This window comes from Lissotriton helveticus, chromosome 8 (genome assembly GCF_964261635.1).
Source record: "Lissotriton helveticus chromosome 8, aLisHel1.1, whole genome shotgun sequence".
Taxonomy (NCBI): domain Eukaryota; kingdom Metazoa; phylum Chordata; class Amphibia; order Caudata; family Salamandridae; genus Lissotriton; species Lissotriton helveticus.
In genome coordinates this window covers 227,186,268-227,200,839 of record NC_136069.1, presented here as the reverse complement: position 1 = coordinate 227,200,839, position 14,572 = coordinate 227,186,268, and the positions used below count along the sequence as shown (strand labels likewise).

The window sequence follows — 14,572 nt, the reverse complement described above, 5'->3', positions numbered from 1 at the left end:
TCCTGGAGCACCGTAAAGAAGTTACGTCACCCTCCCTGCCCAGCCCTACCCCATGCGTATCACATGCATGTTCACTATCATGTTCCCTATAAGATTCTGAAGCACTTTGCATTCAGTAATAAAACAGAATATGGGGATCAGCGTACCCCAAGAGCTCCACTCATCGCCTTTATCTCAACTACGCTCTAGTAAGAGCTTTCACCTATCTGACGAAGCCACCGTCCAATTTGCGCTTCTCACCAGCAGTCTCAGGCAGCGTTGTTCGCTGGGCTGCCAACCACTCCAGCAGTTCACAGCAAACATGGGGATGCCTTCCTCACCATGTCCACATCCTGCTTAAACCCCTCCTCCAACTCCCTCAAGCAGGGGAACCCTAACAGAAGCTGGGATAAAGATTGATATTGGTTCCTCACATTTATCATGCCCCTGCTGCCACGCACTACTGATCATTCTGTTTGCAGCACCAAATTAGGTATTTTCTGCAGTAGTTGAGAATGGAAGATAAAGGTCAGCTAAAGGAAATGTGGTAGTGTGAAATGATAGTGAGATTGAGTGATACTGAGAGCGTGAGTGAAGCTGAGTGTGTGTGGGTGTGAGTGAATGCATTTGTGAGGACTATTGCGCAATGTGCCCAATGTTCTCCTCCCTTTGCAGGCCCTTTTCCTTGCGCAGATTTTGCCAGGTTTTTCGTTACAAAAGGTGCGCAAAAGATACAAATCAGAAGAGTGATTTTCCCAAAATAGTTGTAATCCGGACTCGACTGGTAACTGCTGTTACTGGCGAAATCGTGATTCTCTCCCAACTTGCAGTGGTGGCCTTGGCAGGACCACGCACGACGAGGAGCCGCGACTTCTTGGATAGCACACGGGTACTCTGTTCACCCACAGGTAGGCAGGATATCATATCCTGCGTGTGGAATTCATTGAGGAGCCATCAAAGGAATTTTATATTTAAGATTTGCCTTCTGGGTAATTTTCAGTACACTTCAGCTCTCAGGCACGCTTTATTGATCACTGGGTCAGCCTGTTAAATGTGTTTTTTAAAGCAATCCTGCACAGATCCTCTCAGGTATTGGTCAATGTATGCAATCTTATTTCCATTTACAGCGATGAGATGGGTTCATTTTCCCTACGTGTAGCTGTGCAAATCAATTTAAAAGCAGAGAAACCACCTTATGACCAGCCCTCGTGCCTCAGAATTTTCCATGGCAACCATGAGCCCGCTCCTTAATTGGTTTTGAAAATTGCGTCTGCACGACCCCATATTATTGGAATTGTGTTGACACTTGCTGGATAAATATGACAACAGGTGTGGTGGGTATGAATCACTATATTTAGATAACTATGTGTCCAATTCTCGGAGTTGTCTGCGGTATTTAAGGTGCGCAGATATAGGCATTTACGAGGGCAAAGTCGTGCTTCAAACTCACAGAAATTTGAATGCTGAGACTTTGTCCGCATAAAAGAGCGTTATTCGTACGGAAATTCAACCAGTGCTTTCAAATGCCATCTGAATGCACCGTGCCTTGGTGCACTCTTCTGACACGGCCAGGGCGCACTGAAAGACATTTACACCGAGTGACTATACATTGGGGGTCAAAGGGTAGCCAGCAGAGGGGAGTCACAGGAGCAGAGTCGGACAAGCAGCCTACATATTTAATTATTTTTTCGAACATTGCATTGCCCCTCAAGACATTGGCAGCAAGATACGTGATGATAAACGTGTTCTGGCCTATTTAAATGTTCTCACACAGACTGCACCTGCAGCAGAAACTTTTGTACCCCTGAGGTTCTGGAGTGTAACAGCTGTAAGATAATCCTGGTGGTTCACGCACTTGCTGTAGAGTTGTAAATGCAGTCTACACGCACCATTGATTCATTATAAAATACAATTAGAGGGTTAATGTGCCTGCTGCAATGTGCAGCGTATAACATCCAGGTCACAGACTTGTATGTAATGTAAATAGTTCAATGGGTTACTTCTTTTGTTGCAGAGAACCGTGTGTTACGTGCAGGTCTCTAGTAAGATAGACTCCTTGTAATGTAGCTTAGTAAGTTATAAAGCAGTCAGTGTTAGTAGCCTCACGCATACTGAAAGGCGTATGTTTAGAACCTTTCTCAGTCTTTCCTTATTCTGAGATAGCTAAAAAGAGTTCTTTGGCTAGTAATAAACACGTATTAGAAATTGCTGTCTAAATAGTTAGGAGAGTAATTACTCATAGACCGATATATGTGACATTCTTATAGTGCACAGGCGTATTTCTTACATACAGAGGTTGGTAAAGGCAAAGCCCTGCCTCCAGATTATAGTTTTATCTCTTAAGTCGTTATGATAAGAAGACAAGGTGAGTGTGTTTGTTCCCTCAGTGGCACTGGCATGTGGCTTGCTTCCAGCCAGGATGAGAATCGACCAGGAGGAGTGCTGATGTCCCTTTAATCGAGGCAATTGTGTTTTGCTTTGCTGGAACTCAAAATGGAACTTTAAAGTAAAAGCTTCAGATGCTCCTCTGAAAGCAAAGCACATCACATGCGGGCCCAGTGAATGAGTGATGGTGCTGGTACATTCACCGGGACAGCTCTGACCCGAGAGTCCCCTCAGTAAAAGCTGCTGGATTCTGGAGTGGGGCTGGGATACTCTCTTTCCACCACTGCCTATCACCGCTGACCCCAAAGCCTGAGAACAGATGGCTTCTTGAAACTTGAACTTGCTGTCACTGAAAACAGTGGTTGTGCTTGGCACTATACAGCATGGTGTGTCATTTGCTGCAAACCCTATGCACTTTGAATCTGTGGACTGTTTTGCAGTCGGCCATGGTGTTACCTCTGATCCCGACTGGAATATGTCCTGCTTAACAGGTTTCTCACAATGGAGTTTTTAAGCTTCTACAAGCATAGATCACCTTGATAGAGGTGCACAATTTGACCTGACCAAGATCCCGGCTACCCACGTGTGGCCCGGACCTGCTGATTGGCTCCATATCCGGTGCAGCTGCGGTCTGTCGAGGCACTCTGGGAAAAGGTTCTGTAATACCGGCTTCAAACTCTCTGAACTCTCCACGGTGTTCCTTACTTGATCTACTACCATGGAAAAGGAGTGGTAGACTGAATCCTAAATTCAGAGCTGCGGGATTGGTGCTGGCAACATCGCTCTACTGGGGAAATCTTCAGAGGCTTCTTGGATTGGCTGCCGGACCTGAGGATGGGGTGTGCAGCGTAGTGGAACCTAGAATAAAGGGGGAAAGTAGGCCGGGATCATGGTCTGGGATCCATTTTTAGGTAAACTTGTTTAAGAAGCTGTCATATATTGAGACTGGGGAGGAATGCAAAGATTACATATCCACCTCGCTAATGTTTGTCTGTGGAGAGATGGGTTTGTGCCATGGACAGGGCTGTGGCCATGGCCACCCATATAGATGTATGCTAAGTGTGTAGTATTGTAATACACAATTGCAGTTTTCTGTTTACGCTGTGTGTTGATCTTTCTCCTCACGTTTATTTGCCAGAGGGCTGAGTGGCATTCGATGAAGATGTCATTGTTTTTTAAACATGTTATTGACTTCCTCTTTCTGCATGGAATTTGCACTCAGTTTGGCAACGGGATGACCTATTTGGATGAAGCAACCTTCATGGTCCGTCTTTTTTCCTAATACCTACAGCACTTGGGACCTGGACGAATAGATATTTGCCAAAGTTTTAGGATAGCTAATAATCAAATAGCTAATTAAATGAGTTCAATTTAAATGTAGGCCCTTTGTATCTTTGTATCTATTGTATGTGGATAGCATGAAAGTAAGCATGGGTCATTCTGTCTGAGCCTGTTGTGGACACTCAGCCATCGATCTGTTCCTTCCCACACGGTTCAGCCTGTCCTTCTGACACCACTGAGCTCCACTACACCAGTGGGCTTATTTTAAAGAGGGAACTGACAAAGTAGTGACCTGTGCAAAGGATGGAGGCTTGGACAAGGGTTGATGCACCAGTGTGATGTGGAACGGGACACGCAAAGCTATGTATTAGCAGCTTTGAGACGGTCCTTTCCAGGATATCCACAGTTTACGATTTGTTGATGACTTACAAATTAGGAGCGACAGAGTTGCTGTAAAAGTAACATTATTTTCTATATAATGCTATGGAATAAATTTAATAATGTAGGTGCTAAAATTAGAATTTATAGTAATGTGTTCTAGGCTAAAGATATCTTCAGAAAGCACCGTCCAGACAGAGATATGATATACTTATCGATTAACAACCAAACATACTCTCTGAAGTGTTTTATTCAGTGGCTAGAGTGCAGTGTAATTGCATTCTGTGCTTCGTGCCACAATTTCAACCTGGTGCAAACACGTCTGTGATTTTTAGTTGATTCTTGACCTTTACAGCTCATGTTTGTTATAGGTCATGACACAACAGTGATGTCTGTTATTCACCAAAGACAATGAAACATGTCAAGGGGCTGTATCCTTGTGTCCGGGGAGAGGCGCCGGTTTGGAAGTCTCTTTACGTCTGTAGATCACATTAACATGCACAAAAGCTGCCATGTTTGACTGAAAATCACATATCCTGATTGAAAACCCTCGATCTGTGGATGTGAATGCTGGCAGCTGGCTTTTATGCCTGCAGAATATCTGTCAGGTGGCTGGCATTTAACAGCTGGAAATGTAAGTTTGTGGCAAGAAATGGGCACCCCATGCTAGGTGTCAGTGCTGCTGTGCTTACACCCAGGGTTGTAACTTTGTGGGAGTGCACAGCGTTTGCAGTAATCTTTTCTCCTATGCTCATTCCCCTTCCAAAGAAGTAGTGCAAAGAGTGTGGGAAAGTGCCCCCAAAACCCCCACTTTTCTTGGGGTGTATTGGACTAGATGTATTATGGTCTCTTTTAAATATGAAGAAATAAAATGTGAATGTTTACATCCACCGCACAGCTGCAGCTCTCTGGTTTAAGGTGGGGGGCGGGGCATGTTCCATACAGTACCTTTCTCAGGTTAAACGTGCCCTCCCTCCGACTACTCCTCAGCCATTACAGCTCTGAGATTGTCATAGTGAAGAAAGATTGAATGGCACAAGCGTCTCCATTGTCGTAAACTGAGTATTGGAAATACATACAATAAAGAGGTGAAAGAAAATCCTCCTGATTTGGAGGAGATGCACGGTTTGTCAAACACTGTCACTCCCAAGATGCCCCTGGCTGAAAAATAGTGTATCCGACATTTTGATTAAATGCATTAACCAGAAAGTCCAACCAGCTTAAAGATCACCTTCCCATGAGCAAACGCACTTTATACCCTAAACACTTACTCTCATGCTGTATGTGGTGCTGATTTATATTTGTTGGGTCAACTCCTGAACACACTCTGTTTCTCTTGATGTTTTGCTCACTCCTAGGGTCAAGTCCACAGTTTGCTTTATGATGCATGTTGATACATGTAGGCTGTATATTTAAAGTGCCCTATTTCACAGGCTATAAACCGCGCTAGAGCCCACAGGGGCGAGGAAGATGGCCCCGCCTCTGTGCTGAGCGATGATGACATGATGGACATTGGAAAACCAGACACCATTGATGACGACTCCGATGACAACAGCCCTTCGATATCGAACCGAGGTGGCGGCAGAGGAAGAGGAAGGGGCCGGGCCAGGGGAGGCAGAGGACAGGCCTCAACAGGAAGAGGCGCATCTAGACGAGGAAGAGGTAAGTGGCCTTTTGCAGTCATGACAGTGTAAAGCTGTTGCATACATAATTAATTATAAATAATATAAATACCACATTTCAATTCTGGATCTACGATCAGTTGCGCTGTAAAGGTTTTGCTCATTACGTTATTTCTCAGATCCATTTCCCTGCTCTGCATACCTAATCTTACAGCTCTGTGGCATTCTCCTATACATATCTGATCATTGCTATCGATAAAAAAAATCCAGGTAATAGAGCATGCCTTTTGTAGTGAATTCAGAGAATGAAGGAGACTTGCTGGATACAGGCATATTGTAATTCCACATTTACTTATTCCACCATCAGCCCTGCCTGTTCACCCCCATGATTACTTCCTCTATGGTTATTTTTTGTTTGTTAGTGCATAGTTTTTGAAACGGTTTACTGCTTCAGGGTGCACCGTAACCACGGGCATAGTTTTAAAGATATGCCTTAGTGGGGGGTGGTGATGGAGCAGAAGTTACATAATTGTCATTGTTTAGAGGTAACATGGCAGAAGATACAGAATTGGAATACAGCTCCTTGTATTAGTAAGATTAATGACTATTTCAAGCGGAAAAACCTCTATTTACATTCCATAGAGTAAATACCAGAGTCGCTTAACAGTTGTTCAGTTACATGCATGTTCAGCCCCTTGCTGACACAACACTGATTCTTCCTATAATTAAACTCAGAAGTTCTTCTCCTTTGGCTCATTAGCTGGGAATGTTCTACCTACTACTTTACCATTTATTGTTTCATGAGGAGCTAGGGAGTCTTCTGATACTCCACCAAAGTGCCTCATAAAGGCATAGACTAGTTAATCTAAATCTATTTATTATAGGCTTAAATATGTAGAAGGCCTATTTAATTTGAAGAAAACCCTATTGTTTACAATAAATATCATTGCAGATTTCAGGAACAGGTTTTATTTACATTGTAACCTAAGGTTGTGTAGAAAAATAGATAGATGTTGAAATGAGGTAAAAGCAAGTATTAAACAACCAAATAAAATACTGAAATTCACCATTTATAGATTACTGAGCTAACTATAACTTGCGCCTCCACCACACACTTATGATCTCACATGTTACTTCACTCATGACATATTAAATGACATCGTTAAAAAATATAATTGATGACATCACTGATGACATGTCAAAGGGCATCATTGAAGACATTAGTGACGACAACACCATCGTCATATACTGCATAGAGTTACTGATTGTACTCAAGTGGGTCCATAGCATGGCAATAGGTTATGTATTGTTGGCAAGTGTGATTGTGCATGTTGAAATTTATGTGTCACCGTTTACAAATCATTAAGGTTTGGGGTGCAAAATTATTACTCCATGTTAAACAAAGTAAAGGCTGAGCACCTGATGTGCTTTCCAGTTGTATGTTGGAAGTAGGATGAGGCTTTAAAGCTGATTTATAGCTCTAAATCTGTGAGAGGACAAAACTGTTTTTAAAAAAAAATAAATGTAATTGATTTAGCAAGTGTGACAATATCAGTGGCCAATTGCTCATTGTAAAGCCGAGTTATGTCTATCTTGTCAAGTCTAATAACATTCTAACCTAAAACCGTGCACAGTCTCGCGTCCCCCTGCCTCCGTTAGCCCTTCCAACCCGGTTTACCACAGTGTCTCTTCATTCCTTCAGGTACATTTCTGGGCAGAGACTGCCTCTTATGGTAACTTAACAACCACCAGTAGTTCATCTCAGGCCTTGGCGTAGTCCTTCGTCCCATCAATGTCCACTGTTAACTTTCCGCCTCCTTGGTGGGCTGGGCTAGTCATCCTCCACTTTTCAGCTATCCCAGATTTTCCAAACTTTTGGGAAATCCTTTGCCATTGTATACCAGTTTTTCTATTGCTCAGCACCTATTCATTTCTGGTTCCCAGTTCTTGACTTATAGTCGGTCTGCCTTCCCCACTGTTATACAAATTTCCCTTCTGGCTAGCAGTAGCCCCAGGTTGTCCAGTAAGTTCTGGTATGATGTAATATCTTAACCCCCCCCACACACACTCCCAGTAGAACTAGGGGTGTCAGACTGGATCTGGTAGATTTTTCATGAGCAGTACCCTTGTGTTCCGGTAGGTGGCGTTGATCAGCTCTGCGTGGCATCATCCTTGCCGGAAGTGACATCCGCAACACCTATATAGGCACTATCGAGGTGCACTGATGTCAGCTCTTTTCTTTCTGCCCCAGCGAGCACTGATCCGGAGAAGAGCTACCCCTCTGTCTTTTTTTGACAGAATCTTTTCAACGTTTTGTCTATTTTTTAAGGTTTCACCTCCTGGTGTGTTGAGATGTCATCTCGTAAGACAGGTTTTAAGCCTTATGGCGCCTGTCACCGACCAGTGTCGGTCCCACATCTCATAAGTCTGTGGTGCTGGTGCGCAACCATGACATCAAGTTGTACCCTGATTGCCGGGCCATGGCCTCAAAGCTTTGAGGGAGTGGTCCATGAAGCTGCTAGTATCCCAGGACATGACTCCATGAAAATCGAAGTCCAGTTCGAGGGGAAGGTCCCGGGATTGTTTGTGGAGCCTGACATCCTCTTCGTCCCATTTGAAGTCCATGGGACACTCTGGTAAGAGGCACAAGAAAAAGAGCAAGAAGTTAAGCTGCTCTATGGCCGTCGGGACGAGGGAGCATCTGCACGCAAGGCATTGTTCTGTGGAGCCTGCGCCTTGACCAACTCAGCACCTCCCCAAACAAACGCCTAATGGGTTTTCGTTTCCTTGGACCGTGATCAAGGTGCAGGGGAACAGAAATGTCTTGGGCGTTTGTTTGCTACTCCATGACTTCATACATTAAATTAAGAATTACGCCTATTATTGAGAGTGCCACTGTTTTTTTTGGTTGCGAGCAGCCACGAAATTGATGAAATAGGTCAGCGGTGCAGTCCAGCTACACAAACTTTGCACCACCGGGGAAGGAAGAGCTCCAAATTGCCCAAACACAGAGGATTTGAATATATCTATATCTATCTATATATATATATATATCTATATATATATATATATATATATATATAGATATATATATATATATAGATATATATATATATATATATTACCTACTGGCAGTCGCCAGTAGGTATATATAGTTAGGATTTTTTCCCTATGGGATTTTTGAAAATTCTATGTGTAATAACTTTGGCGTTTGTGGACGGAATTGGCTGAAATTTTCAGGAAAATGGAACATTTTGTTTCTGAGCAGCCCCTGAAAATTGGGGGGGGGGGGTTCGTCAAGGGGGGGCCGAGAAAAAAGGGGGGTCCCAAAACGTGTTTTTCCAATGTTCATTTCCATAGGGCGGTTGGCCTCACTTTTAGCCCGAACGGCTGAATGGATTTGCACGAAACTTGGCAAAATTGTAGGGACTGTTAGCCCGATGTGCCTTTGCTAGGTCTCAATATATGTGCTCCAGTGGATTTTGAGAAATTAACGTTTAAAAAAAGATATATATCTGTAAGCGCGCTCTGGGCAGCGCTCCGGTTCGCGTACTTTACGCGTAATGGAACTTCGCGAAGCGAAGCTGATTGGCTCTCCGGTGTCTGTCAACATTCTAAACAGTCCGGAGCGGCCGCCATCTTGTCTCTCGGTAGGATCGAGAGACAAGAGGAGGCCAAAACAAAGGGGGAAATGACCATAAGGGGGCATAGTAGATCCTCCCTGACCCCCTAGGTTTGATGTGGAGGCTTTAAAAGGGCCCCGCAGGGCAAAACATTTTTTTGTTTTTTGCGTGGGGAGCGCCCGGTTCGCGAACCGGGAAGCGTACTGGGGAGCGTACTATGAGGAAAAAAAGAATGATAGACTTTTAAAATATTGTATGTTTATTGATTGTTCGTTTTGTTGGTTTTTTTTTGTTTTTTTTTATGTAAGTAGCAATATGTAGGTACCAATGCAGAGTCAAAAAATTAATATACACCGTCTCCTTTGTAGATATCTTGCATGTTGTTTCAGAAGTTGTTGTGGAATATGGAATCCATATCATAGTCTGTCAGGAAAGCAGAAAGAACATGGAGGCAGGAGATGAAAAAGAGTTGTTAAATACACATTGGAGATAATATAGTTGGAGAAAGGAAGTAACTATGAGCAAAATTACTATGTAACATAAAAAAGTTGCACAGTATACTATAAGTCTGACTTTACATTATAAACAATTAGGTACTAGTTTATGAATTACATATAAAAATGATTAAAGTCTCGAACAATTTTTGATTATTAAATAATTTTATTTTTGTGATTCTTTTTCCAAATTTAACTGAACATTTAACAACAAATTGTCGGAAATGTCCTCATTTTCAATCAGCAAATCTACTGCATCTACACGTTGAATTAATTCATGGTCCCGTGATTCATCCATGAAATCTGAGTCATCATTGTCCTCAATAACTTTTTCTGTGTTGTTCTCCAGAACAATTTTGAAGGAAATAATCTGCTCTCCTTCCATTTTCTTGCTGTAATTTGCATAAAAAATAAATATATCAGTAGAGATAGGGCACTGTTGGCTTTAAGTTCAGACAGGTACTTGTGAGTTTATAACAGAGAAGTAATCTATGGGCACTGTATGGTTTCAGGCGTGAAGTAGTACTATTAAAAAGTGCCTGTGAAGAAGTCTAAGTAAATTCATAATTATAGCACAGAAACCTAAATCAATCCATAATTATAATAAACAAGCCTTTCTCAATGTCTAACTCTTACAGAGGGACAGTATATAACTATCTGAAAATGTTTTCCCAAATTAATTTAAAGTGCATAACATAGTTCTCCTTTCAAATTTATAAAATAACATCTTACCTATTAAAAACAAGTTTAAGTTGTCAGTGAAAATGCACTTGCAATGTACTTCAGGAAGTAGTAGTCAAAATGGCTGTGTTTCTCTCTCTTTTTTTATATATATTCAGGTACATAACCAATCAAATGTCAGGTAAAAAAAGTAGAAAATGAAAGTAACATTTTAATTGGTTGTCAATTCCAACACTTCAGATGTGTTTTGTGAAGTAATTTACCTCAGGGTATTTAGAGAGGTCTACAGGCTAAATGGCTAAATGGAATTCCAACCAAATTTGTGAAAATGGTAGGGATTGGTATGTAGTATGAGCTAATCTATATTTGGTGAGAGTGTCTCCAGTCGTTTTTCTGTAAATTACTTTCCCACCTTTTTTGATGGTGCGCTTCCCGGGGAGCGCCCCGGTACGCGAACTGGCGAGCGCCCCGGTACGCGAACCTTAAGCGTTACGGGAGTCCACCATTTTGTGTTTCGGTCGACTTAAGATACAAGATGGAGGGCAAATAATGTTCAGAATGGGTAGAAGGGGGCACGGTAGACTTATCTTGACCCCCTAGGTTTTCTGAGGGTGGCTGAGGAGGCTTATATGTGCGAAAAAAAACATTTCTTTTGAAAATTTCGCGCGGTTAGCTTCCGGTTCGCGTACCGGGTAGCGCCCCGGGGAGCGTACTTTGTTGAAAATTAGTGAAAAAAGTTAGAGTAAAATAATAATTGTGAGTGATCAGATGTAGGGTAGCTCTGAGAAGAGCTTTTGGGTTTATGGTACATTTAGGTACTTATAAGTAGGTACCAATGCACAGTCTTAAATTCAAAATGAAAACTCTGTTGCCCTCATCTGAGAAGTGAACTCCATCTCCTCTGTAGATATCTTGCATGTAGTAACGCAAGTTATTGTTGTACATGGAGCCCATTCCATGGTCTCTCATGTAAGCTGAAACAGATTTGTTTACATGCTTCCTCGACTTCTCAATTTGTGGACAAAATTGGTTTGACCACCTCCATTTCTGTCTTTGGCATATATTTGAATATACCAAGGCAGTCTGAGGAAAAAGTGCCATTAATTGCTCAAAGGTGTCCTTTAAAAGCATTTCCAGACCTACCCCAGTCAAAGTGCCCAAATCATTACCTCCACAGTGCACAATTAACAGGTCAGGTTTTGGCAAATGCATAAAGGTTTTCACCAATGGTATCAATTGGTGACATTTTAATCCTCTGTGGCCAAACCACTTAATTTCCACATCTTGTAAATTGAGGTTAGGTACATTTCTGTTCTCAGCATACCTCTGAGCCCAATAGATGTAACTATGTCCAACAATCCAGACATAAAACATGGTGAGAGAAGGTTCTCCTGCAGTCAGATGAAGTGTGGCAATGAAATGGCAGTTGAAAAAATAAGAGTTTAAACTGTGGAGTTTCTGTGTTAATGAAGCAGTAACAGTGATTGGTGGATTTTGATTGCTGAAAACAGAAAGTTAGGGTGCATGGATGAGTTCTTTGAAAGATGTATTTTGAGTGGTCAAGAAAAAATCATTAAATGAAAGAATGCACTGGATATGCAGGTGCACTGAGAGTTCAGAGTTCAATTGAAACATTGTTGTGTGAACTTGCAAACACCAGAGGTCTTCCAAGAGGTGGTTGCTATGCAAAAAAAGCAGAGAGGGCAGAGGGGGGAAGGGTTTTGATTTGAAAAAAGTGAGGGAAGAGTTTTGATTGGGTGACATGAGAGATATGTGTGAAGAATTACAGCATTTCTGTGCTTTTGATAGCTGCAGACTCTAGAGTGCATACCTTTTGCTCTGCTGAAGACAAATTGGTGTGTTTCTGAGACTGTTTTGAAACTCATAAAGTATTTGCTAAGGTGAGAAAAGATTTCTTTACTTTAGATAGAGAATAGTGTGCTTTAAGGAGAAAATTATGAAGAAAGTTGTGTTTTTCAAATGTTGCTTTGTCTCAAGTGTTTTACAAATAGATTTTGTTTCTTTGAGAAATTGTATTTGGAGAAAATGTGAAGTATTAGTACTGACAGGGTTTTTTTGTGCATAGGAGCTGTGGAGTGTTTTCAAATTATGACTTGAAAATCGTTTTTGAGGAAAAGGAATGGTTTTAAAATTTATGACAAGGACATAATGGTGTATGCTTCTTTATAAGGCAATTGGGTGTCTCTGATGTTATTTTTCCCATTTTAATGTAAGACCTTTCCCTGTGGAGCAAATTGCTTGTAAATATGCTCCCACCTGTGCATGGCAAATTTAGATTTTGAATGTTTGCGTTACATAGCCATGTTAAAAGTGACCCAAACATGCTGCAAAGGCAATCAAAAAACGCTTTCATGTGTCTTAAGGACATTTTAAGTCATTTCCCCATGTGGAGTGTTTTCAAATTATGATTTGAAAATCGTTTTTGGGGAAAAGGAATGGTTTTAAAATTTATGACAAGGACATAATGGTGTATGCTTCTTTATAAGGCAATTGAGTGTCTCTGATGTTATTTTTCCCATATTAAATTAAAAGACCTTTCCCCGTGGAGCAAGTTGCTTGTAAATATGCTCCCACCTGTGCATGGCAAATTTAGATTTTGAATGTTTGCGTTACATAGCCATGTTAAAAGTGACCCAAACATGCTGCAAAGGCAATCAAAAAACGCTTTCATGTGTCTTAAGGACATTTTAAGTCATTTCCCCATGTGGAGTGTTTTCAAAATATGACTTGAAAATCGTTTTTGGGGAAAAGGAATGGTTTTAAAATATACGACAAGGACATAATTGTGTATGCTTCTTTATAAGGCATTTCAGTGTCTCTGATGTTATTTTTCCCATATTAAATTAAAAGACCTTTCCCCGTGGAGCAAATTCCTTGTAAATATGCTCCCACCTGTGCATGGTAAATTTAGATTATGACTGTTTGAGTTACATAGCCATGTTAAAAGTGACCCAAAAAAGTTGCAAAGGTTTTAAAAAAACACTTTCATGTGTCTTAAGGACATTTCAAGTCATTTCCCCATGTGGAGTGTTTTCAAAATATGACTTGAAAATCGTTTTTGGGGAAAAGGAATGGTTTTAAAATATATGACAAGGACATAATGGTGTATGCTTCTTTATAAGGCATTTCAGTGTCTCTGATGTTATTTTTCCCATATTAAATTAAAAGACCTTTCCCCGTGGAGCAAATTCCTTGTAAATATGCTCCCACCTGTGCATGGTAAATTTAGATTTTGACTGTTTGAGTTACATAGCCATGTTAAAAGTGACCCAAAAAAGTTGCAAAGGCTTTAAAAAAACACTTTCATGTGTCTTAAGGACATTTTAAGTCATTTCCCCGTGGGCAGTGTTTTCAAATTATGACTTGAAAATCGTTTTTGAGGTAAAGGAATGTTTTTAAAATTTATGTGCGCCATATGCCCCCAAATTTCTTTTTCAGGGGTGCAGCAGGGTGTTCTTGAGACACCCCTGCAACCTTGGAAAAATTCCTAATTTGCGATGAGCTAATTGCTAATCGCAAATTGCACCTTCATTGCTATGGGCCTCCTGGCCCATGGAAATGAATGGGTAATTTGCAATTAGCAATTTGCTCATCGCAAATTAGGAATGGTAAAGAATCGCTATTTATTCCTTAAAATTCGCTATTTAGGAAATGCAAAATAGTTTGATGATACATATGGCGGTTCATCTCTAACAAGATAAGAAGCTTAGGGATAGATTTATGATGACTGGCGCAATGAGGTGGACATCACTTACTTCATTGGTAGGCCTTTACATGTATTATCTCCTCTGTATTCTTCAACAAGCGTAACTTTGATCTGCAACCCTGAGTAGGCCTCACCTTAAACAAACCTCTGGATAGGCCACACCTTATCGTCATCCTGAATTAATCATTTAAAATGCTAGGGACAGATTTATGATAGGTGTATGCCTCTTTTGCGCCACTGTGCGTCACTTTTCTGATGCAGCGGCGGTGCAAAAGATTTGCTATGAGGCGACAAAATTACAAATTGATGCATTTAGGCAGATGTGTCATGCTGTAAAAAAACCGTGCCACATGAAACCGATGCAGCAGTGATGCAAAAGATGCACCATGTTGCAAGACAGGC

At 41.3% G+C, this 14,572-nt stretch overlaps 1 protein-coding gene across 1 annotated transcript in view; it reads left to right on the top strand.

Annotated features, from left to right (window-relative positions):
* MRE11 (MRE11 double strand break repair nuclease) overlaps window positions 1-14,572 on the top strand; it is a 365,919-nt gene that overhangs the window by 211,959 nt on the left and 139,388 nt on the right. The window contains exon 15 of the mRNA XM_078656972.1: window positions 5,457-5,685. Coding sequence (XP_078513098.1) covers window positions 5,457-5,685 — 229 coding nt within the window. The remainder of the gene's footprint in view (window positions 1-5,456; window positions 5,686-14,572) is intronic.